The sequence below is a fragment of the Micromys minutus genome (genome assembly GCF_963924665.1).
Source record: "Micromys minutus genome assembly, chromosome: 6".
Lineage (NCBI taxonomy): Eukaryota > Metazoa > Chordata > Mammalia > Rodentia > Muridae > Micromys > Micromys minutus.
This window is the reverse complement of record NC_137975.1, coordinates 2,701,309-2,727,849: the sequence shown is the minus strand read 5'-3', so window position 1 is coordinate 2,727,849 and position 26,541 is coordinate 2,701,309. Positions and strand designations below refer to the sequence as shown.

General features: G+C 42.7%; 1 protein-coding gene across 1 annotated transcript; it reads left to right on the top strand.

Moving 5' to 3' along the window:
• Window positions 1-235: 235 nt before the first annotated feature.
• Window positions 236-25,791, top strand: RNF2 (ring finger protein 2). The gene is made up of 7 exons (XM_080918616.1): window positions 236-350; window positions 16,744-16,832; window positions 18,586-18,746; window positions 19,262-19,477; window positions 22,337-22,609; window positions 23,635-23,806; window positions 23,930-25,791. The coding sequence occupies exons 2-7, from the start codon at window positions 16,746-16,748 to the stop codon at window positions 24,029-24,031; spliced, it is 1,011 nt and encodes a 336-aa protein (XP_080774742.1). The 5' UTR covers window positions 236-350; window positions 16,744-16,745; the 3' UTR covers window positions 24,032-25,791.
• Window positions 25,792-26,541: the final 750 nt, after the last annotated feature.

Here is a 26,541-nt window from a genome sequence, read left to right as displayed (position 1 = left end):
GGCGCCCGGAGAGCCCTGGCCGCGGGCGGGGGCGTGGCCAACCTGGCTGTGGGCGTGGCTCGGAGGTGCACGCCCCCTCCCCTACGCCAGGGGCCTCCCCGCGCGGTGCACGTCCGCGTCCCGCGCCTCCGCCTCTCCGCTCGCTCGCTCCTTCCCGCCCTCCCCGCAGCTCGGGCCGAGCCGACTCCCCCCTCCCCAGTCTCTCATGAATATTGAGCGGCCCCTGTTGTATTTCCCGAGCTCCATTGCGGAAGCCGAGGCTCGCCATATTGTGCGGCGGCGCCGGCGGTTGGTCTTCGAGTCTCGCTCCGGCCGCGGCCAGCGCAGCCCCGGGCTGGGGGCAGGAGCCGGTGAGCCGGGCAGGCGGGATGGCGGCGTGCGTGAGGGCGGCGGGCTGTGGCAGGGGCATCCGGGACGGGCCGCGGCCCGAGCGGCGGCGGGGCTGGGGGTGTGTGTGTGTGTGTGTGTGTGTGTCCGCGGCCGCGAGGGGCCGTGAGGCGATGGCGCCGCCGCCCCCGGCCGCTCGCTCCGCGGCTCGCGGCCCGCCCGGGAGGGCTCATTGTTGGCGGCTCCGGAGCCCTTCCGGGGAAGCGCACCCACGCCACCCTGGCCTTACAGCGGCCCGGGCCTCGAGGGCGGCTCGGGAGCCCGGAGCGAACTTACCTCCCGGCTTGCCCGTGGGGCCCGGGAGGTCGGCGCCGTGGGGGCGGGGAGGGGCGCCCGGGCGGACCTGGCACCGGGGTGGGCTCGGGTCCCCTCACGGCCCCACATTCCTGGAGAGCCGCCGTCCGCCCCGGAGTATCTGTTGCTGCCTCGGCGAGCCGCGGGCTCACCCTGGAGGCGGCGCTGGGGGAGGGGGCGACTCGGTCCGTTCTGCTGGTTGCTGCTCGTGTTTTGACCCCCGGGGTTGAATTTGCCGAAATCCCTGGTCTCCTCTCTTCTGCCTGTCGGCTCTCGAGCCCGGTTCTCGTTGTTAGAATCGTTTCCCTGCTACAGAAGTCGCCCTCCTACTCGCAGAGATACTGTCGTTGGTTTTTTTTTTGTTTTTTTTTTAATGGGTCTTGGAAACTTTGAGGTTCATTTCTGTTATTTTGCCCACCGAAACAAATTTACCGATTCCTGTCCACGAAGCCCAGTTTAAGAAGCTGTCGGAAGTTTGTATGCCTTGTGATGTTTTGTGGAAATGTCAGACTTTGTATGCGGTGTGTGAAAAAGCTTAGCTAGGCATTTAAGTATTTGGTATGCAGTTATTTCTTGAAATTAAAAAAAAAAGGCACAATGTCAAGTAATTTAACCTGGTATTTTAATTAAAAGTATCATAAGTCATGCATTAAATTATTTTTGATAGTTCCGAGATGATCAACTGGAGTACTTACAGAGTTCGTAGCTAATAATTTGTAATTGCTGAATATTTCAACAAATCTGATATCGGGTTTTGAGATTTATCTTATTTTAATTTGTTTACTTTTGCCAGCGACCCATTCAGTATAGTCGAGGCAAGCTAGCCTCATAAGCAATGCGTAGTTTAAGAGTTTAAGGCGATCCTCCTGTCTCAGCTTCCCGGGAGACAAGATTATTGACATTCAACACAACTGGCTTACATTTTGTGTCTTAAATTGAACTCTTAACCTTTGACTTATAAAGAGCTTAAATAGCAGCAGTCTTACTCCCGCCTATACCTCTTTGCCCTCTAAAATGTCTACTTGCCACAGCAGATGCTTCTTTAAAACTCGACGGTAACACCTAATTTACTGTTTAGTAAGATACCTGGCAACTATATAACATTCCAATTGCTAGTTATCACACCAAATACATCTTTTTACTTTTTCCAAGTTTACCTATTTCTCTAAATCACTCATGTGGGATGGACACTTGCCATTAGTTACAGATGAAGGCTAAATTGGAGACATTCGGGACATAACTCTCTAATTTAGCCTTTGGGCTACATAAAGAGCAGCGTGGGCTATATGAGACTGTCCCAAACAAGCACAGACAGCAGTGCAGAATCCAAGCCTCCACTGGGAGACTGTGAAGGATAGTCTTTGTATTTGAAAAGTAAGGTAACAGTCCTCGGATGTGCTGCACAGAGAGCTTTGAATTAGAACAATAGAGCCGACGAGCTAAGTACTGGGAACTTGGTGGCTTTGGTTTCTCTGCGGGTCAGGTAGAGTACATAGAACTATACACTTAAGTCTCTAAACGTGTTTGGAATTTCAGTGGTCTATCACTGATCTTAGGTTCCTGTTGTCAGGTGTGCCCAACCTGCTGCCTGGGCCACATAAGGTTCCAGGATAGCTAGGAATAGGACCCAGCATGTTTGTAGATGACAGTGTCAAAGGTTCAACACACAGTCGGATGTGGTGGCACATGCCTTTAATCCCAGCACTTGAGAGGCAGAGGCTGTCTCAGTTCTAGGCCAGCCTGGAACTACATAGAGACGCAGTCCCACCATCTCCCCTCCCCACCCCCCAAAAAGGTTGGACACTGTGGACCTGGATTCTGTGGGGCTTCGGTATTTCATATGAGGGTGTGTGCAGTGGCGGTATAGGTTGTGATTTCACATAGAAACTTTGCATTTGTAATGAGGCCCATGGTGCTTAATTAGAAACTGCTTTACTGTGTCAGGACCTAGCTAGGTAATGAATCCCTGGCTGTAGATACTGAGAAGGTGGGTGGCCCATTACCAGTTTTGGCCTGAGTAGAAAAACTCCAGAAGAGTTGGCCATGTTCTCAGTTCTTTTTTAAAGCTTTGGGGTGTCTGGCAGCTGAAGTGGACTTGTGTGGATGAGTCTGGTAGTGTGTCCTGTTGGAGATGAACTGCAGTGTGCTACCAGCAATTCCAAGAAAATGCCTACTGCCTTCACACACTTGGAGATTGGATTGCTTCTATGAAACTGCCATTTGCTATAATTTTAATTTATTAACTCTAATAGTGAAAAGTTTATTTAAAGGCTAACTTCAGATTGTAATGTCTAGTGAAGGCTAAGTAAGGGGCAGATTTAAAAATTAGAACTTCCATCGTTTACTTTCATCCGATATGTAGCTTATTTGTACAGTGGAGTTGTATATTTATTTGAGACAGGGTCTCACTATGTAGTTCTGGCTTGCCTGGAACTCCTAGAGATCCAGTTGCCTCTGCCTCCTGAGTTTTGGGATTAAAGGCTTGCATTACCATGTCCAGCTTAGTGGGGTCGTTTTTTTATGAATAAGTTAGAATTCAAAGTCAGTGTGTAAAGTATGTTGAGAGCACAGTGTAGAGGTGGAGGTTGTGTTTAGTGTTATGGGGCATTTCTGGGCCAGTTTGAACATTAGCTGGAGTATTTGGATCACGAAAACAAAAGTTCAGTAGCTTCTATGCTTCATCTTAACAGAAAAAAATGACTGGCTTTAAGTGAGCTTTTGTACAATGGAGTTTATAATATCTCAGAAGAGAGCAGTCAGATTTACTAGGTCTGGAGGATTGGAGAGATTGAGAGCAGCCTCCCTTTCAGTTTGATTCTCAGACCCACTTGGTGGCTCACATCAAGGTGTAGGGCCAATCCTAGCAGATTTGGTGCCCTCTTCTGGCTTCTGCCGGCACTGCATGCTTGTGGTACACAGACTGTTTAGCAATTAAGTCCCAGTAAAGAAAACAAACTTCGGGCTGGAGACATGGCTCAGTGGTTAAGAGCACCGACTGATCTTTCAGAGGTCCTGAGTTTAAATCCGAGCAGCCACATGGTGGTTCAGAGAGATGACTCAGGTTAAGATCATTTCAGAGCTCTTGAGTTCAGTTCCCAGCGACTACATGGTGGCTGGCGCACAACCATCTTCTGATGGGATCTGATGATGCCTTCTGTCATGCAGGAGGCATACCTGCAAATAAAGCACTCACATATGTAAGTTATTTAAAGACTTTATTAAGAACACATTTAGTATTAGGAAATTGATTAGATGGACATAAAGGCCAAAGGGAGATGTTAGTAGCAGTTCTAAGAGGGTCCATGCAGCTGGTGCTGGATGATGGGGTCAGCTGCTAATTATAGGACAAGTGATGGCTGGTGCTGGAAATGCCTAAAGAAGCTGACGAATAGAGCTGGTTACTGCTCCCTCTTCCAGGGACTGACTTAGAATTTCAACTTAACAGCAACCTGCAAGGCCCATTTTCCTGGTTTGTTTGCAATCTCCATTTTACTACCTAACAAACCCTACTGACAGGAATCATGAAGTACGGGTGAACTGGTTTATTTGCAAAATACATCATAGACTGTATTTTCGGAGGATGGTGTTAGAATTGAGACAGTGAATAAAAGACCTGCACAAATGGTAAAAAATAAAATGCAACACCTTTAATAGGAAACCATTCCCCTTTCCAAAGACACTTATCTTCTGTGTGCCAGCCTATGTTTGCTAGGAGTTAGAATTAAGAAAACACATGGAAAGGCCTGTCCAGGAGTTCAGTTTAAGTGGGCACGGCACAACTGTGTTAAATGCAGTGAGAGATGAGTGGTGTGTTTGGGGAGCCCAAAGGACAAACTTAGTGACTAGTACTTTTCTTAGGTCCTTATCAAAGCCACCTCTATTTTCTCTATCCCTATGGAAGCAGTTTTGATGAGCCATCTTAGTTTTATCACATTATTAAGTATTTTTGTGCCTCATTCATCCAAACTATAAAAACTCCTTTTCCTTGTACTTTAAGCTTAGTACTGTGTACATGGATGCGTGTGGTTACTTAGTTTCTTCCTTCCAACAGTAGTTTGGGAAGCTAGTTTTCTGGATATAGCGTTCACCTTAGTTAATTGGAGTGGTTATACACCAGCTAATAATAGAGCAGCTTAGATTTCTGACTGGTTGTATTTCAGAACCAGTAGTAGCAATCATTTTTTTCAACATTTTTATTGACTCTCTGGGAGTTTCCCATCATGCACCTAAAACGTTCACTTCCCGGTCCTTCCATGTCCACTCCCCCAAAGAAAGTGAAAATAAAAATAAGGTTTTTGGAAAAGTCCGCTTTGTGTTTCTGTGTGTTCACTGGAGTAGGACTGAATCCTCCCCTTTGATTCAGTTACACGGCTCTTCGGCATCCAGTGGCTTCTGTTGAGGCTCTTACCTCTCTCTGAATTAATATTTCTTCCTTCCCTTACCCCATTGATGACTGTACCCAGTTAGCTCTTGTGAGATGTATGGGTCCTATGGAGTGCTTTGCTTTGACTTCCTGCCTGTTTCCTCCACAGACACCATGTTGATTAGAGCTCGGTTATTTACGTTTTAGAGAATATGTCTTCATGACAGTGATTGCATTGAACTCTCATTATTTACACTATTCTATGCAGAATTTGAGGCTGTCTTGGAACTCAACCAAATGTCTTCTAGAAGGCTAGTGTCACAGAAAGGTTAGTTTATGTAATAGGAGTTTGAGAACCTCCTTTGCATGAGATGATGCCCTAGGCTCAGTCACCAGCCAGCACTTTTAAAAGATGGTGAGAGGAGAGACTTACTTGATTTCTAGGTCTTCCTCCAATCACAAACAGATCTTGGCTGATCTGAGTATGTTTGTGTTCATGTGTCTGTATGACTGCCCAATTGACGAAATAGAAGATTTGTAAAGATAAGGCCTGACCTACCTAGTAAGATCCTGAGCCAAAAAACTGAAGTAGGAGGAAAAAGCTGAGGATGCGAGTCATTTGCCAATTTGTTCTGCCACCAAAACAAGCCTAGTGGACTATAGAGCTTTGCTTTGGTAGGCATCACAGATTATAAAACTGTACTTGATGTACACACGTACACATGATGGAGCTTCTTGCTTTAAAAGCTTTATTCCCACATCATTTTACCTTCTTACAATTTCTAATTTTTCCCAGTAAGATGAGTCTTTTATATTGCTTCAGGTTCCTTATTAAACATTCCATTATTTATTAAGCTAAATTTATTAAATGGAGGCAAGAATAGTATACTATCAAGAGACTCTTGGAATTAGATGGGATTTTGTAAAAAGCGGTAAGCATTGTAAATATCACCTGTAAGAATTGCTGTAGCCCATGATAGCTTCAAAACTTTAAATCCTCTTGACTTGAACTCCTGGGGGCTTTATTCACTAGACTGAGATTATGATCTTAAAGAATATGACTTTTTATCAGTAAATTTTAGTTAGCTGCTTTCTAAAAGGATTTTTAAAATTGATATGTCTTTTAGGTTACTCTATTATCATTGTTATTGGCTTTTCGAAACAGGGTTTTTCTGTGTGTCCCTGGCTGTCCTGGAACTCAAAGTAGAACTCGGAGGTTACCTACTTTTGCCTCCCAAGTGCTAGGACTAAAGGTGTGTTTTAGAAGTAATTTAGGGGTTTTTTACTGTTCTTGCTCCCAAAGACATGGAGACCTTATATTTATTACAGGCTTCAGTACGGTAGCTGGCAGGCACTCTTCTATTCTAACCACAATCTCACCTGACCCATCACTTGGCATCTTAGCCTTGTCCTGCTGTTCCTGCCTTATCTGTCCTCTCATGGACACGCTCCTGGTGACTGCTTACGACCAGTCCTCAGTGTCAAATCTCCTTCACTCTGGTCCTCACCAGAGACCCTCACACTGGCAGAAGTCTACCTCCTTTCCTACCCACCGTTTTTATTAGCTAATCAGGTTGTGGAAACAATCAATACAACTTTGAGACAGGAGATTCTTGGCAGTGCCAACATTCTGACTGCAACCAGATCTCTGGGCACAGCGATCAGCATCCCCTCAGTAGTGTGTACCGCTATGCCTGCCTTAGGTTATTCTCTTATTATAAATATAATTTTCCAACAGTATACCATCTCCAGAAACAGGACAGTCAATATATTTTTCTTCCTTGTTACATTTTTTACTTGGTGGATCTGGTTATCTTCTCCCTAAGATTACTGGGATTGCTACTCTCAACGTTATGCAGTTCTGGGGAGTGAAGTCAGGGCTTACTTTGTGTGTGCTCGGCAAGAACTCTGCCAACTGAGCTGTATTCCTAGCCCCTTAATGCACATTCCTTGTCCCAAGAAATCATAGCTTTGGAATGCCAGTTTTCTTGCTATTACATGCTATGCTAGACTGGATCAATAGCTTGCTTTGATTTGAAGAGATAACAAAGTCTTACTGGAAGATGGGAACTGGGAGATAAAATATAAGGGTAAAGAATAGAATTGTCAAAAGGATAGACATATGAAGTGAATTAAACAAAATTGGATGGTTCTAGTCAAATTAGGCAAAAACCCTCCAAATTGCACAGAAACAAAAAAACCAAGAACCCTGTAAGGATACTAACTCAGGTAAAACCTATGGCTAACTCACTGCTTTAAATGTAAATGTAGATGAACATGGAAAAGTATAGGATGTTTATTCTCTTTAAGGTAGAAATGCAAGAAAGCCTTGGTTTGGACTTAATGCTTTATGCACACGTATTTACTTAGCTCAGGTTGACACTGAACATGTGGCTAAGGCCCTTCCTTCCTCCTTGCACTTAGATTACAGGGTATGAGCCATGATACCTGCGTAGACTGTCTCATCTGCTGCTTTTTGGCTTGCTGTAGAAAGAAAAGAGGGCAGGTAATGGTTGTGATGGTGGTTGGGGTATTTAAGTTGAAAGTTCTTAAAGGTAGATCATCCTAGCTCTGGAGAAGGAGACAAATTCTGTTCCTTAGCGCATTAAAGAATGCTTTTGAGGCTACTTAATATAAATCTACAATAAGGGAACTGGATCTTCAGCTAAAGTGATTAGCCTTTGCTAACCCCAGAACTTAGAAGCTGGGCTCACCATCAGCATGGAAAGCTTATCCTTGCTCCTGTGTCTGCGGCCAATGTTTCTGTTGTCAGATTGTCTCCACCTTGTGGCAGCCATGTTTGTCTGTGCTTATACATCTTTGGAGAAATGTGAATAAGTTCTTTGCCTATCTTTATTAAATAGAGCTATTCATTTTGTTCTAGTTGGAGGTCTAGATGTATTCTAGATATTAATCCCTTACCAGATAGCTTGGCATGTATTTTCATACATTGCATAGGTTGCTTTTTCACTCTCGTAGTGTTCCCGTCTGTGCTTTGGTAGCTCATCCTCCAGTGTGCAGACTCCAGTGTTGGAGATGTATTGTGCATAGTAAGATCTGGGTCCAGCTTCATTGGTCTGCGTGTGGATGCTGATTTTCTGTTTTCGTGGAAAAGATTCATCTCTCCCCTTCATATTTGAATAACTTTGGCTCCATGGCTATGAACCATTTCTCCAACCCACATCATTTTGAGTAATACAGCTTTGTTTTTAGTTTTGGACAAAAAATTCTTTAACTTTTTTTCCTCAGTATTATTTTAATTATTCTAGGTCTCTTAAGATTCTGAAGAATCTTGACATGGGCTTTGTCATTACTTTCAATGTTTTTAGATTTGCTATTGTATTTATGTGTATGTTCTGAGCCTGAATGCAGACAGCCAGATGGTGTCAGATCCCTTGGACCTGGTGTACATGGGCTCTGGGAGCTGGGTCCTGCCAGAGTAGTAAGCGCTCTGACTCTCAGCCATCATACCAAGCCTGAGCTTTGGGATTTGGGGATTGTGGGGGTAGTTCTAGGATCTTGAAAGATTGCATTGGCTTAGTTTGAGTAGTAGTATTTTCTTAAAAAAATTGTAACTTTTAGTCTGTAAATACATGTTGCTTTTCCATTTGTTGATGTTTTTTTAAGTTTTTGAGACAGGGTCTCTCACTATGCCCCTCTGGCTGGCTTGGAACTTGATACGTTAAGAGTTCAAGGTTGTCCTTCAAGTTCAAGGTTGGCCTGGAACACACAGGCCTCTCTGCTTCCTGAGTGCTGGGGTTAAAGGCACAAGCCTTGCAGGCTCTTAGCTTTTGAAATGGGGCTTTACTGCTTACCTCTGGCTAACCTAGAGCTTACTATTAGGCTGGTCTTCAGCTTTACAGTCTTCCTTCCTGAGTATTATGATGACAGGTGTGTGTTGCCACAGTTTTTTAAAAGTTGTTAGAATATATAGATTTTTGTTAGTGTTGCTTAAATCTATTCCTGAGTAATGCACCATTTAAAATTGGAAAACAGTACCAAGAAATGTGTGAACATTAATGTACCTGTGCATTCAAATGTCTCTGTCCCTGTGTGATGTCTTGTAATATGGACCTTTGTGTATGTGTTTTACGGCTGACTGGAATATAGGTTTGTGGTGTGCACCTATTATTTTTCTGTTCTTTATATATGCTTGGCTCTAGGAATGAGTGTGTGAGTGTTATTGGGTGAGTGAGTGCATGTGTGGATGCTCATATTATTTCTCTTTTGTAACATTCTTAATGTGTTGATTTATAATCAACTGATCTCACTGGCTTAGTTTATACAGTTCATTAGAACTTTTCAGTTTTGTTCATATCAGATGATAGCAATTGAACAGAAGAAATACTTCCTGGTGTTTTTATTTCTTGTCTTCTTGGTATTTGTTTTTTGTCTACTTGTCTTAGAATATAATGTGTTTAGAAATGATAAAATTCCATTTCCTGTTCATCTCTTTACCATCAGCACCTATGCAGTCACAAGTTTGGGGGTCCTTTACTATTCTTCTAACTCATTTCCTATGGCATTTGAGCCCCTAGCCCACCCCCCTTTTTAGTCCTGTTCCACCTCATTGGTCGTCACTACTGGTAGCTCTAGTGCAGCCATATCTTGTCCCTTGGATGTTACTGCATGGGTGTTTATTAGGACTCTGGCCAGTGTTTTCATGTTTGTTTGTTTGCCAGTCTGACCACACTGTGCTATAGACCTTTCTTACATGTGCTTGGTTTACATTTGCAGAGTGACCTGCTACTCTCTACCCTTCTTGTCTTTCTTCTGTCTCTGAGGCGAGTTTGGCCTCAGTACTGGGTGTAGCAGTACTCAGTCAGGCTGAGTAAATGAATGCTCTGGAACTCAGCCTCTCTGAGGCTGCTCTTGCTTATGTTTGTCCTGGCCTTCCCTCCTCCAGTAATTAGTTACCCTTCTCCAAGGAGGAGTCCTTTCCTCTAGGGAGCCTTGCCTGATTTCCCCTCCCCTATATGACTATGTCTTTGTGCCCTCATAATGGTTATCAAGTTGTGTGAAAGCATATATTAGTATCAGAAAGGATACTAACCATGGAATAAAAATGTTACAAGTAGAGAAAGCTCTGTTTTGTTCTATGAAGGAAAATGCGATAATGTAGAAATGATAATTCCTGGTATCTGTTTCATGGTACAAGACTAGAAAGTAATGTGCCGCGCAGTCTTAAGTGCTATTTGTGGGGATTGTGCATTGGTGTGCTACTCTTCACAGGTATGGTGGCTGGAAAAAAAGTCTCCAAATATATACACATTACAGTCTCTGAAGGTATAAAATGTTATCTTACTTAGAAAGAGGGTCTTTGCATGTGTGATTATTTTGAAATGGGGAGATTATGCTGGATTACTCAGGTGGGCCTATATTCTTATTAGAGCAGGCCACCAAGAGACTAGAAGAGGAGGCGATGTGACTACCAAACCAAGATCGAAACAATGTGGTCACACACCTAGGAATGCATTTGTCCTAAAGTGAAATAGGTAACATACTTCCATAGAGCCCCCTCCCAGCATGTGCTTTGTATGGCCCAAGACAGACAGGAATGTGGGCCAATAAAAACAACTGTACATTCAAACAGACCAAAAGTTTAGAACTCAGTTCTACGGTTCTCCAGTGTGAATTTTGTGGATGACAGTCATGAAGTGAGAAAGAAGCACCCTGCTAATACCTTGTTTGTAGAAATGAAACAGAATTTCCGGCTTTCAGATCTGTGAGAAAATAAGTCATGTTATTTGAAGCAGTAAGTGTGCAGTGATGTCTTTCAAAAGTGAGTTATTCTACTATAGGCTGTATAGCAGTGATTCTCCGAAGTATAAATGAACATTTCTAGTAACCTCATTTACCCAGATTCCCTTCATTTTAAAGGGTGTGACTTATTGCTTTCTTACTAGGCTGTGTTTTATTTCAGATGCTGTATATAGATTTCACAATTTATATAACAAAAGCACCTGGTAAACACAGGCACAAAACTTTTGAGAAGTTAGCTACAGCTTTTCTTTTTTAAAAATAGTTTATTCAGTTTAGGAATCCTGTGTTTGTTCTCATATCACCTCTTGCCTGCACACCTGAGATTTTATATAAGTTCTTTTACCTTTGTTGCAGAAATAAGTACTTGAGGCTCTTACTATTAATACTGTTATTAGTACTAAGCCACATACAGGCTGTTACCATAGAAGATGGATAAATCTGTTGTGACAGCTTTTGTTTGTTTTAGATTATGTCTCCAATAATCAGTCTTGAGTCAGCCCACCAGCCTTTTTTTTTTTTTTTTTTTTTTAAATCTATTGATGGAGTCTCAGGAGCCCAGGCAAGCCTACAGCTTCCCATGGAGCTCAAGTATGACCTTGTTCTGATCCTCTTTTCTATTCTTAGAGCTGGGTACTGCTGTGGGTCCACACATTTGATTTATATAGTGCTGGGTGATTGAGCCCTGGGTTTCATGAATATTAAGCATTTTTGCCAAGTGAGCCATGTCCTGAGCCCCTCGGGTCACATCACCAAACGATAAAGTATCTTTTTTTTTTTCTTTCAAAAATACATTACTCCTTTTGAAGGAGGTTTAATGTGGTTTTGATGAGATAGGAAAGGGTTAAAAGTCATTTTCCCTGATGGTTTACATGTCAGAGGGCAAAGATTTAATACTTAAAACTGAAATGCATAGGAGGAATTATATTTTTTAATTATAGTAATATGCTGGGCACTTCATATGAACATCTCATTAAACTTTGCCAATGGCCCTGTAAGATGTTTATCCCTATAGCTCCTTTTTCAAAGCTGTGAACGTGGATATGACAGAGAACTTGAATACTTGCCTACTATGTGAAAGGCCCTGGGTTGCATTTGTGACCCCACTTAAAGGAGGCATTGAGAAGTTCCTCTGACAACCACAAACTGCTCACTGTTAAAGCCTGAGCCAAAGTGAAGGAGGAGCCTTTGGTGTCCTAGATCTTCACTGTTCTTACTCTAGAGCAGTTCCGCTTTAGTGCACTCACTTCATTATGAGATCACACTACAAGTGTGTGGCTCTGGCAGGATTCTAGAGTATTGGGTCCTTGAGTGTTTTGTTTTTTTCCCTCAGAAATTCCTGGCTATGCAAAATATAACATTTCTGTTTATTATCAGATCTTTTTTTCTGAGCTTCTTATACTTTTTGGTACCCAGTTTCTTCACTTAATAAAGTATTTCATAGATTAAAAAAACTTAGGGATGTTTTTGTTGTGTGTTGTTTTGCTAATAGCAATAATCTTGGTGTTTGTGGGGTTGTCAGGCTAAGAAGCCCCCAGCCCTTTTTCTTACTAATTCCCAGTGTGCTTGGCAAAGAGGTCCTCTGCCTTGTCGTTTATCATCTCCCACCCCACAGCAGACTGCGTATGCCCTAACCATCCTAGGGAAGTTACTTGTGCTTGTTCAGGTAAGTCACAGAAGGTGGAGGGCTGTTTTTGTCAATGGCTAGTTTTTTCCAGTTACAGTAGGAAAAGAATCCTGTCCCCACTATCTCCCGAGTATTTTGCATTCAACCTGTTTTCCAGTAATCAATTAGGGTGTGATTTCTTGATAATCCTGAAGGAAGAATTGGTGGCTGCTGTTGTCAACTTGAGTGATCTGGGGAGATGCTGCTGGGAGGGTTTTGTTTATTGTTGTTTCTAGACAGGGTTTCCCTTTGCAGCAGCCTTGGCTCTTCTGGAACTCAAGGAGACCCACTTGCCTGTCTCCTCAGTGGAGGATCAAAGGTGTGTGCTACCACTAGCTGAGAGCTGCTGTTTTAGTCAGCTGTTTATCAGTTACTTGGAAAAGAGAGAAGGAAGAAATTAGTGTTTATTTTGGCTTCTGATTTCAGAGGCCTAGGGTCACTTGGTTTCTGGGACAGAACATTGTGGTGGGTGTGTGGTAGACCAGAAATACTTTATTCTTTTGTTTGGTTGGTTGGTTGATTGGTTGGTTTTCAAGACAGTCTTCTTGTATATCTTTGACTGTCCTGGAACTAACTGCGTAGACCAGGCTGTTGAACTAACTCACAGAGATCTGTCTGCCTGCCTCTGTTCTGTCTCTGGAATGTGGGGATCAAAGGGGTTGCCGCCACCTGGTAAGAGGTGCTTATTTCATGACAGACTCAGGCAGAGGGGAATGTTAGGAGCTGGGCACAAGATAGTCTTTCAGAGCACATTCCTAAGGACCAGCTTTCTACAGTTGGGCATCAACTCCTGGTCTCTAGCATCTCCTAGAAATGCCATCTATCAGACTGTTAAGTCATCAGGACTAACCCGTGGATTAGATCATGAGCCTCTCAACCCAATCACTTTTGGTTATTGGATCCACAAGTTGAGGACCAAGCCTATATAGGCACATGAGCCTTTTTGGGTCGTTAGTGCCCATTAATATGTTTACATTTTTAGTTTTACATATCCGCTAGGGGGTAACTTTAACTTTGTGTGTTGTGTGCTTCTGTTTCCTGTTGGTTGTACACCTTGGTGCAGGCATGAGAGTTGTATCACTTGAGTGAGTGAAGTGTAACAAGTCTGCTGAGTCAGCCTTTGCTTCCACAAGCTGAACTGTGGGCTGGAGTAACCGCTTCTCCTAAGCTGAACACAAATGTAAATACAACCAATTAATGTTTTTTGTGATGTACATTGTCAAAATAAGGCCCACTCTAAAAGGGAGGGGCAAGAGATTATCAAGAAAGAAATGGCTAAAGCAGGCTGGAATTCAGCAGGACAACATTAAATCCTCTAGGCCCACATCCAGCAGAGTCTGGGGCATGTAGTGCTGTGGTTTGGACTTCCCAGTATTGGGCAGTGCTCCCTTTACAGCCTTTTCATTTGTCCCACGTGGTCTAACTCAGGCGTGTACTTTCCTTGAGCTACCTGCAGCATTCTCCTCTAGATAGGTGGCCAGATTTCCGGGCAATTCCAATATCCCAGGGTTTCATACTCTGTCCACTGTGGGGCTGTCTGCAGGGATTCTGACTCTGCTACAAACTGACCACTTAGTCTTCTGGGCCTTCCTTTGAAAGTTGGGGAAAGTTCATGGATCCTGTAGTGGCTGTGTTCTGCATGTCTACTAAGGCAGCTCCATAGATCACTCAGCTGTGTCACCAGCTTTATCTGTGTCTGGGTTGCCTTAAACCAGTGGTTTTCAACCTACTAATGCTGTGACCCTTTAATCTTAAACAACACCCCACTTTACCTCTGCAGGTCTTGCTGAGTAGAGCAGGCTGATTTTGAACTTGCTTTTTGCCCTTCTCCCATCCTCAACCCCCCATTCCACCCCACCCCCCCCAGTCTCACTGTCACTCTGGCTGGCTTGGAACTCAATCTCTAGACTAGGCTGGGGAGATCCATCCACCTTCCTCTGCCTCCCCAGTGCTGGGACTCAAGGTGTGTGTCACCACTGCCTGGATGGAGTAATCTTTTTAAAATTAGTTTTGGATCTATTCTGTGTTTTTGCATGCGCTTGCTTATGTATACTTTTGCCACTGCAGCAAGTTTTTGGGTCATCTTCTTTTTCCACCATGTGTCTCAGAGTTTGAACTCAGGTTGTCAGCTAACAACTGAATCATTTCCCTGACTCTGAACTTACAGTCCTTTCTGTACTGGGATTGCAGGTGAGCACCACCAGCTTGGCTCATGCACACCATCCTTGTCCACACCCTTCTTATTTTCAGGGTAGATAAATCTTTTTGCTCTACCTTGGCTTCTGTCATTGTAAACTCAGCTAAAAGATAAGAATGGCCAGCAGTAACAGATGCTGAATGGTGTTGTGTCTTGAAGTTTTCTCTGCCACACTAGTTTATCACATTAAACTTTGCCTTTAATAGTTTAAAACCAGAGACATTGTGGGCAGTGTCCTTTCGAACGTAACACCAGTGCTCTCTAATCTGAAGCTTGGTGAGCTCTGCCTTTGCTCTCTGCATTCCTGTGGGAGTGTTGAACTTTGAGTTTATACCCAGCTCACCCATGAAGTTCTGCTTATACTGTTATAAACGTTTCCTAGCAAACCTCTTTAAACGTTTCTAGAATTCTCCCAGAAGGCAGTTCCAAGATGCTTGCAGTCGCTCTTACCAGGTTCTGTCACTGTGGCCTAAATGTCTGAGGAAGTGGAGCAGGATTACTCTGGCTTGTGGCCACAGAAGTCTGTCGGTCTGCCCTGGACATGGCAGAACAGCAGTGCTTCTCGGGGCAGTTATGAACCAGAGGCGTCTCTAAATACGCTTTTGTTCCTGCTTTCTTCCTTTGAGAGCTTCTGTAATGCAGCTATTGGTTCTCCACCGTGTCCTGTGGATTTTTTTGCCTCCTTCATACCGCATTTTACAGACCTTTTCCTTCTGCTTGCTTAGGCTAGCCAGCTGTTATTTAGTGAGATCTTTAGCGTGGATAGTTTATCTTCTAGTTTTTCTCTTCGGTGGGTTTTTCGTGTTGTTTGTGCGCTATTCTGATCGTGTTTCTATTATTTTCAATTTTCTGGTATGTAAATCACGTGTCAGTTAAGCAGAGCCATTTGCTGGTGATTATGTTCCCTCTTTTTTGGAATGTATTTCCCTGGGTAGGTTTTTGATGTTTCTGCATCATATTAATATGCTGCCCTTCTCAGTCTTCACAGCATGTCCCTTCTGCAAGAGAAGACTCAGGCCTCTCTGGTCTGTTCTAGTCTTCCCTGCTTTGTTTGTCCCGGACAGCTAGAGGGGTATTTCAGGTCCCTCCAGCACTCTAGTCAGGCAAGACTAGGTATTTACTTCCCAGATATATTAGACCATTGCTTCCTGCCTCAGAGAGGAGCTTAGGAGCTGAGATGATTTTCACCCACTGTTTATGTGCTGAAACAAGGAAGACGGAATGTTTGTTTTCCTCTGAGTTGTCTCAAGAGTTCCTGCGCTGCCTGGTTCATGTTAGCATTTCAGAGACAGGATGGACAGAGGCCCGTTCATCGGGTAGACCCCAGAAAGTTGAATTATTGGGAACTATACAGTGTACTTCTTTTCCCTCCCCAGATAGAAGTTGGAAGCTATGTTTCTCCTAATAATGATCTTGTATTGGTGATTATAATTGAAGCAGTCTGAAATTTTCCTAATGTCATCCATGGGGTTGATTAGTTTGCTCTGACTAGTGAGGCCAGAGTCTCTCATGTAGCTAATGGATTGCCCCAAAAGGCATCTGTCTGATGTGATTCACCTCTTATACATTGAAGATTAGGTTTTCTATTTTAAACTTTCCCAGCAATGGATTCATCTGAAACGAAATAGGCAGACTGAAAAGAGAAAGAATATACTTGTAAGAAGGGTCTGATGGTGGGAAAGTGGGGAGATATATACATTTTAGGGGAGTTGTGGCTCTTTTAGGGGAAAGGAATGAGCACAAACCCAGGCTAGGTTCCTCTGGGTTAGGGATGTGGTGTTTGGTTTTTCTTTTTTTTCTTTTTTCTTTTTTTTTTTTTTTTTTTTTTTTTAACTATTTAAAAGGACTGTGCTCCTTTTGTTGATGGAACTGATCACTAGGTAGACATAAGTAATGTCAGAAAAACCTTGCTGTTTCCCAAGTGTTCTCAGATGTTGATGACTGGAGGGATGTATTTTGAAATATTGCTTGCTAAAGTATAAAGTTTGGATATCAGTTTGGGGAATACATGAAATATATTTAGACCATAGCACTTCTTTTTCAAATATTAAAGCTTCATCTTGTTTTTATTCCTAGAAATGTCTCAGGCTGTGCAGACAAATGGAACTCAACCATTAAGCAAAACATGGGAACTCAGTTTGTACGAGTTACAACGAACACCTCAGGTAACACAGTACAACTATAATTTAGGGAAATCGGTCTACACAGACTGGGTAGCTTTGTAGAAAAGGAAGACTTACAGAGAACTGAGCAGTCATAATAAACCTACACAATCACAGTCCACATCATGTTAAGCTGACACTTCATTCATTAAACAAAGTTGCATTCTCTGTTAAATTCCATTGTTTAATTCCATAAAAGCCTCTTAAGGTTTTTTGGGTTTTTTTTTTGTTTGTTTGTTTTGTTTTGTTTTCCTTAACTGAGGACCAAACTCAGGGTCTTGCGCTTGCTCGGCAAGTGCTCTACCACCGAGCTATGTCCCCAGCCCAGCATCCAAGTTTTAATAGTTTAAAATTTATCATTTAAAAATCACCTTTGGATCTCAGAAAGTCTAATTATATAGAAACATTTTATAATCTCATAGGTCCATACTAGCCTCTGTTAGGCATCAGGGAAACAATATTGAATAAACCTAATGTGGTCTTAGCATGCAAAATATTTAGAGACCAAACAACTCAATATTCATAAAAATTACATGTATGAGAAACTGAATAAAGGAAAAGCCTCCTTTGCAGAAATAAGAAATAATGGGGCAAGTGGAGGGCGGACGGGACCAGCACTTGAAAATGGCAGGCTTGACGCAAACATGCTCAAAAGTATGCATGGTGTGTTCTCTTGCGGATTGGACGTGCAAAGTGCCAACTAGAGTCTGAAAAATAGGTGAAATATGGGGATTCTTAATACTTTTTAAAGCTAGATATGGGAACTAGGAGAGATGAATAAAACCTGATTTCATCCAAAGGCTTTCATGGCTTAGGAATTAGGTAAGGAACCTTAGTTCCTAGAAGCATGTCTTCATATTTGCTTGGCCACGTTTTTTAGTAAAACCTGTCTGTATAATTAGACCTTCTGAGATTCAAAGGTGATTTTTAAAATGATTTATGTGTGTGTGTGTGTGTGTGTGTGTATGTGTGTGTGTATATATATATATATAAAAACTTGGTGTGTATATATCTAAAACTTGGATGCTTTCCTGGAGTTAAACAGTTCTGAGACAGTCTGATTCCCTTGGTGTGCTGCAGAGGACAACCTTGAACCTGTCAGCATCGAGCCTCCGCCTCCCAAATGCTCACGTCACAGCTGTGGCCCTGCCTTTCATTTCTGTTTCTGTTATAAAATACTGTGACCAAAAGCGGTGTAGGGGAGGAAAAGGCTTATAATTCAGGTTGCAGTCCTTAATAGTCATACTCATAGTAATTAGCTGTATGGCTTTATTACTGTTTAATACTGTTTTCTTCCAAGATGCAGAGTTAGGCCTACCTAGCCCTAAGAAATTTTCCATCTTGAACATTAAAAACAGTTTTTATAAGTTAAATAACTCATGCTATTCCTTAAAGTGTTTTTATAATTCTGGGCTGGGGTTATAACACAATACAAGTGACTCTCTAGCATCTAAAAGCCATGGGTCAGTCCCAGCACCACATAAACCAGGCATAATCTCCTCTAATACTCTCCTGTTCCCACCCCCACCCCCACAGAGACACCCCTTTTAGCATTAAGGGCATTTAAATAATGCAGGTTCAAGAGCCTGGAGAGATATTTTAGCCAGGACAAAATTGACTGTGTTTAAGTTGGCTGTGAGCTGAACTTTGAACTCGGTGACTTCAGTGATGGTCCATAGAAGTTTGTTTTCATGATCTGGAGGACTTGGCATGTTTGGGTTTGTAATAATAAAAATGATTAATATCACTCTTACAGGAGGCAATAACAGATGGCTTGGAAATAGTGGTCTCACCTAGAAGTCTACACAGTGAATTAATGTGCCCAATTTGTTTGGATATGTTGAAGAACACTATGACTACAAAGGAGTGTTTACATCGGTTTTGTGCAGACTGCATTATCACAGCCCTCAGAAGTGGGTATGTTGGAACACGTGCGTTACCACTGGGTCCCTACCGCGGCGCAGCAGTGCTCTCTGGAGCTTGACAGATCTGTTGCCTGCAAGTATTTGAGAACTGGGACCCTTCCTAAAAAGTGTAGAGTCTAGGTTTTAATTCTTGGAGGGTTTTTTCTTTGCTTTCTTTGTTTTAAGACAGGTTCTTTCTTCCATTGTGCCCAGGCTAGTCTGGAACTTGACATGTGGTTCACATTTGCCTTGGGTTTCTATGCAGTCTCCTACTTCAGCCTTCCAAGTGTTGATTACAGGGTGAGCCGCCATGCTCTCAGGCATCTCCACATCTCTCCTCGACCCCTACCCTACAAGTGGTGTCAGCCACAGTTCTGAAATCGTGATTGACTTGTTTATATGATTTTCAAGGAGAGTTTAGTTAACCACTTTACGTTTTTTGTGATATTAAAAAATAACTATTTAGAAATTAGATACCTTTGTTTTTAGCACAATACTGTCATGTTTACGCTTTCTTCTCTTTTTTAGCAACAAAGAATGTCCTACCTGTCGGAAAAAACTAGTTTCTAAAAGATCACTAAGGCCGGACCCAAACTTTGATGCACTCATCAGCAAGATTTATCCGAGTCGTGACGAGTATGAAGCTCATCAAGAGAGGGTGTTGGCGAGGATCAACAAACACAACAACCAGCAGGCTCTTAGCCACAGCATTGAGGAGGGGCTGAAGATACAGGCCATGAACAGGTACATGGGGGACAGAGGTGGACCTTGTCAGATACTCATCAAATAATGGATGGGCTTCCTGATTTTTGTAAGAGAAACGCAGTGATGACAACATAGTTGTACATATTTCCAGAATATTGCATTTAAAATACTGCCATCTTGGGCTTGTGAGATCCACTGAGCCCCGTGGAAGCAGAGAACCAACTCTAAACGTTATCCTTTGACTTGTACACATGTGCTGAGTCCACACTCAGAGACCATCTCTCTCTCTCTCTCTCTCTCTCTCTCTCTCTCTCTCACACACACACACACACACACACACACACACATACACACACACACACACACAGACCAATATTGACGGGTTTAAAGACAGTGTTCTTGTGCCTCTTGTGCATAGAGTAAATACATTTGAGAGGACTGTCTGTACATGTGGTTCCAAGTCTCTTTTGTACTAACTTGTCATAATGCCCTGTGGAAGTTAGTGAGCTCTGTGTTAGCTACGTAGGATGACTGTGAATGGGCTGAAGCCTTCATTGCACGGAGTGCTGTTTATTTCTCTTTCCTCTTCTAATAGTTCTCTTGCCCGGATTTCAGGAGAGTCTACTGGGGTTTTTTCCTTGTTCCAAGTCATTCTTTCAAAGTTAATTTATTAGGTTTTTATTTCTCTAACTCTTACAAATGGATTTGTTCAACTCTCAGTACAATTAGCTAGTCTGTAGATGACGTCATCTAATTTCAGGCTTTAATTACCATTCATATCCAGGATGGACTGCTGAATTTTAGACTGAATTTATTCCGTCTTCAGTAGTTCAGAGTCTGTCTCACTATGTAGGCTTGGCTTACCTCAATAAGCCAGGCTGGTTCTGAATGCCCAGGGGTTGGCTTGCGCCTGCCCTCTGAACATGGGATTAAAGTGTAGAGCTGGCCTCTCTAGCATATTAGCATATCAGTGTGAGGACTTGCTGTTCTGTTTCTCCAAGTCCAGATAGTTTTCAGGGATAATCACAATTTTCCAAAAGAGAGATGCTAGTAAAAGGCCCATTGGCTTAATGGCACCACAAGACCCAGTACAGGATGCCTTGAAAAGGCTTCTCTCAAGGCTTCAGGTCTCACGACAGATGAAGTAGTTGGAGTCTTCACATACTGTTTTTAGGCTCTTGGTGGTTCTGAAGTACAGTAGTCAAAACCCCTCTGCTGTAAAGATTAAAGATGAGTTTCATTTGTGAATTACAGCTGTATTTCTGAAAGTAAGATAGTGTTACTGTTGAGTGTGTACTTCTTTTTACAGTGTAGATCCTGAGTTGTAAGGACTTGATAGTTGTTTGCTAGTCTCATGAGGATGCAGTTATCTTTGGAAACACTTTTGTAGATACAGTTTCTGGTTTTCTCTAACCCAAGCATGAAGATTAGAGGACAACTTGTGGGCGTCAGGTCTGTGCTTCCATCGGGTGGGTTCTGGGAATGGAACCCTTACTTTCTGTGCCATCTGAGTGGCCCGCTCTGTATGACAGGCTCATGACTGGGAACCACACTGTAGCTTCCTTGCTGCTCCTCGGCTTAGCTTTTGCCTTTGACAGCATTTGTGTGTGTTCATTCTTTGAGGACCCCCGTCTCAGACGATGCTCATGACAGCCCCTTTCCCCCTCTTGAGTCTGTTATCCCAGCACGCCATTCCTACCCTTCCTGCCTACTTGGTTCCACAGCACGGATTTTCTGACTTTGGAGTCTAGATTTCACTTGGACTTTTTCAAATACTTTGATACAGATACGTTTTGTGTACTTTAGTTGTTAAGTACTTATAATCCCCCTTCTCGTCTCTATTCTTTCCTGATGTAGGGTCTTGTCATATAGTCCTGTCTGCCTAGAACTCACTGTACAGTACAGGTTGGCTTTAAGTATGTGGCGACCCCTTGCCTCAGTTTCCCGAGTCCTGAGATTATAAGTGTGAACCACCACATTTGTCCACAGCTTAATTTGTTTACTGCTCTTCATATACTAATTGTAAGTTATAGCCATCAGGATGGAACCTCCTGCTTAGTTGGGACTTCCATCTCTTACCTGAGCATCTTTCTTCAAATGTTACCGTTGTGACCGTCCTGTCTGCTCTGTTTCATTCACGTGGTTCAGTGTTGTCATTGACTTAGTCTTTTGTTTGTTTTTTCTTCATGTGGGTCTTTGTATGTTTTAAAATTACAGCACACATCTAACAAAATATGTTAACTGTGTATAAATAGTAATAGAATTTATCTTAGTTTTAATAGTTTTCTGACTAACTTGCAGAATTTTTTTCATTTTGTAAAACAGGAAGTCACATCTACTAAGTAGTGCTATTCTGTCTCAGTCTTCCAGGCTCCTGCTAACTAACTACCTTCTAGTTGCTACCCACAGAATGGGGTACCCACAGAGTACATAATGTCCTTTTAGTCTTTATCTGTTCAATAATATTTACCACGTGAATACTTTTGTTGTTTTACTTTTGAGACAGTCTGTAACCTTGACTATCCTGGAATTTGCTTTGTAGATCAGGCTGGCTTTTATCTTGCAGGGATTGGCTGCTTCTGACTCCCAAGATGCACCTTCTAGATCTGAGAGACGTGGGAAACAACAGTGTATTTTACCAATTTACTCGTCAGCTTTCTCTCTTGTACTTTTTTAAATTTTAGAATTCAAAAGTTCAGGGCTGGAGATATTCTCGGCTAAGAGAATTGGCTGCTCTTCCAGAGTCCTGAGTTCAGTTCCCAGCTCACATGCCAGCTCACGGCTGTGTGCTGCAGATACAAACACCCAAGCATGTAAATAACCGTGAAAGCAAAATGGCTGCAAGCTTGATGCCTTCCAGATCATGGTGTGAACATTATGTCTTTCCTTCTTGACTAGATTACAGCGAGGCAAAAAGCAACAGATTGAAAATGGCAGTGGAGCAGAGGACAACGGTGACAGTTCCCATTGCAGCAATGCGTCCACACACAGCAACCAGGAGGCCGGCCCAAGTAACAAACGGACCAAAACATCCGATGACTCTGGGCTTGAGCTTGATAACAACAGTGCGGCGGTGGCCATCGATCCAGCGATGGACGGCGCCAGTGAGATTGAGTTGGTGTTCAGGCCTCACCCGACACTTACTGAAAAGGACGACAGCGCACAGACAAGGTCAGTGTGGGAGCCGGTCACCTGGCTCACAAGGTATTACAGTAGAGCCGATTGATACGACATAGTCAGTATTTGCTTGTTTACTTCCCCTCCCTCCCTCCCTCCCTCCCTCCTTCCCTCCCTCCCTCCCTCCCTCCCTGTATTCTTTCCATGAAAAGTTGCTCTTCACAAAAGAACAGATCTCATAGGGGATGAACGACTTAATCCAGAAGCCTGTGAATTTCATACTAGCAAAGGTGAACTAGTGTCTGCCAATGAGTGAGCTAAGCATCCAGTATTTGTTGAATGAATGAGTGAATGAATGAGTGCCCCGCCCCCCTGCTTATAGAATCCCAAGGTCAGTGTTCAGCTTCAGCTTTCAAACAGAAGTGTTAACTCTTCCTCCTGCTTTTTCTGTTTGGTTTCTCAAGAGAAGTGTCTCTGTGAGGCTCTGGCTGTCCTGGAACTCACTCTATATACCAGGCTGGCTTTGAACTCACAGAGCTCACAGAGGCCGGTCTCCTGGTTGTCTCTCCAGTACAGGAATGTTAATTAAGACGTTGCTCTTATTAATATTCCTCTGTTTTCAGCCAACAGACTCTAGTAATTAAGGTTGAAAGGTTTGCTAATTCTTTTAAGTACATTATACATTGGTTTGATTTTTGTTGCTTTGTACCATGTATTATAGAAGATGAGGGTAGTGAGCTTTCATGACCTGTCTTTGCTTATTATAGAACAGTTACTTGGGGCTGGAGAGATGGCTCAGTGGTCAGAGCACTGGCTGCTCTTCCAAAGGACCTGAGTCAATTCCCAGCAACCATATGGTGGCTCACAACCATCTGATGGGATCTGATGCCCTTTGCTGGTGTGTCTGAAGACAGCTTCAGTGTACTCATATACATAGAATAAATAAATAAATCTTTAGAGCAGTTACTTTCTATTTATTTTCAACAATTGTAACTTAAATGTTTTATATAGCTTTTTGGCTCCATGATTTAGGACTTTAATGCACTCTAGAATTAAACATTCGATGCTTTGTTTTTCAGATACATAAAGACCTCAGGCAATGCCACTGTTGATCATTTATCCAAGTATCTGGCTGTGAGGTTAGCTTTGGAAGAGCTTCGAAGCAAAGGAGAATCAAACCAGATGAACCTGGACACAGCCAGTGAGAAACAGTACACCATCTACATAGCCACGGCCAGCGGCCAGTTCACGGTGAGTCTGCTCTGGGTGGGGTCTGTAGGAGAAAAGAAAAGCAGCGGATGGATGACTTCGTGGTGCCCTTTGGTTCCTTTCCGAGCACCACGCATTGTATAATCTTGCCTCTCTCTGTTGTAGGTTTTAAATGGCTCCTTCTCTTTGGAATTGGTCAGTGAGAAGTACTGGAAAGTGAACAAACCCATGGAGCTCTACTACGCACCCACCAAGGAGCACAAATGAGCTCAAGAGTCGGTCTGAGACTGAACTTTACAGTCTATTCCTTCAATATTACAGATGCACCATCGTTCCTTTTATGGACAGATCCGGGATAAGTTCAGTTTTCTTTCTGAGCCAGACTTGTTTACACTGTTAGATTAATGTCTCTTTAATTTAAAGACAGTACTTCTTGGAAGGGACTCTATCTAGTACGGCAGCACTCCCCGCCCGCCCTCTCCCTTAGTATGTCTAAGTTATATGCTTATAGAAAATGTGGTCCCTTTGGGGAGGACCTTTGACCTGGGAGTTTTTTGTAGTTCTGTATTTGTTATTTTTTTTCCTTCCAGCTTTTGATCTTTTGAGGCAGGGTCTCAGTGAGTATAAAGCCTGCTAGCCTGGAACGCTGAGTTGAACAGGCTGGCCTTCACTTTGGAGTAGTAATACTTCTGCCCAACTACTGGGACTGTCAGCCATCTTCCCCCCATTCAAAGGTTTAAGCTAAAAGAAGGTTAGACAATACGTATTCTGACTTTTTTCTCTTGGAGTCTTGTATATTTATAGTTTTCTATACAAACTAGTATCTTCATGAAGACCAAGGCTCAAATTTACTGTGCTTAAAACAGTTCTCATAGGATTATTATTTTTGTGGTATTTTCTTACATGATATCTCATTTAAAAGGACATTGTTTATGAACTTGGTGTCCATTGTCACGCAATACTTTGTTTTTGTCCTGGGTTTTCACTGTAAGTTCAGAGTCTCTGGTCATGGGGAAGAGACGGACATGGTTCATTTACAGAGTTCACGGAAGAGAAGTTTAAGTTGGTGAAAATCTGTGTATTCCTCTGTACATTTGAGAGTTCTGTATTTTACTGTTCCTTTATTATATATGTTTGATGCTTTTCTCTATTAAAGTACCAGAGATTGTGGAGACATTTTGCACGCTAGCCAAGATCTGTTCAAAGGGTCCCTCACTTCATTTCTTATTAATCAAGAATAACAGAGTTAAAGATGGAAAAGAAAGGCTTTGTTTGAAGAGTTCTTTGCATCTTGAGTTGCCATGTGTTTATAAATTCCCTGCTCTGCTAACTGCACCCTGCAGAAGCAGGCTAATGGGTGTGAACATTGCTTTGACGTGCAGTGGACAATTCTGTAGAATGTCAGCCAGTTGGGTAGTCATTCAAGTATTCTTAGTTCTATACTGAGAAAGTGTTGACAGTCTGGGAACCACAAGACTTCCTGCCGACCAGTCAGACTTAACGTCTTAGATTTCATTTCTGTCCTGATGTGTCTGCAAGTTTATATTCTCACAGTATTTACAAAGATGTGTTTGCATTGAAAATTAAACCCAGAAGGGTTTTGATAGATGGAAGAGACTTCCAGTACCATTGTAACTAAAGTGTCAGTCATTTTAACGATTTCTCTGTCCATTTAGACAGATTGGGGCCAGCTTGATGCTTTAATCTTGAGCCAACTATGAATACTTAAAGGCTTACTCAATTTTTTAAACATTTTATTGAAAATATTTGAAATCTGTTTTTACAATTTTTTTGGTAATCTGTGCCATAAGATTTGAAAACCACCAAAAATTATACAAACTTTTATATCCAATTCCTTTTCTGGGGTGATGTTAAGTTGTATAGATTATTAATGCATGCTCCCTGAATATAACTCTTGTTTTGTGATGTGATTGCTTAGATTTTATTGGTAATTAATATTAGATTAGTAGTTGTATTAAATAATTAAATTCTTGTGGTTATTAATTGAAATTTTATCTAAGCAGAAAGTCGTGACTATAAGCTTTGTGCTTAGAGAATGTGTTTTTAATCTGTCTATGGAAGCACATAAACTGTTTGCATCATTTAGTGACGTTATTAGGTGTGTAATCCTTTTCCAAATACATAGGTAATTGGTAGAACATGAAATGCAGTGTGTGTGTATGTGTGCCTGCCTGTGTGTGTGTGCGTACGCACACACTTGTGCACTTGTGGTGGGGTTGGCTAGATCTGGAAGAGGAACATTGCTAATAGAAGAAATACTGTTACCTGTTGGTCTGCATTTTCGTGTCACCACTGGGATTGCCGGATTGCCAACAGATCACCAGAGAAGGCAAAACTCGGATGCTAGGCTGGGCTTCCTGCTGCTGGGGTACTGGGCTGACACGCCATGCCACCTAGGGGAGGTGAAACAGTCTAGGATGGGGTCCCCCCCAGCCTGTGTTTCTACCAGTGAATCAGCAGTACTAGGGCAGATGTTCTCAAACTCCTGCTTTCCCAGACAACACTGCGAGGAACGGGGGTCCGACAGCCTGCAATGAGCCCTGGTCAGGGGCAGAATCCAGCTTGCCACCAAGTGAGTGCCAGAAGTACTGAGGGGCTGGAAGAGGGCCTTGTACAGGAGACTTGGGTGCCTCCACCTGTGGCTGTCCTTATTTGTCCAGACTGTCTCAGTCGTGGTGGATGCTCCTGCCTCAGTCTCCTGAGTAATGGTGCTAACAGCAGACTGTAGTGCACAATACTTATTTTAACATAACCCC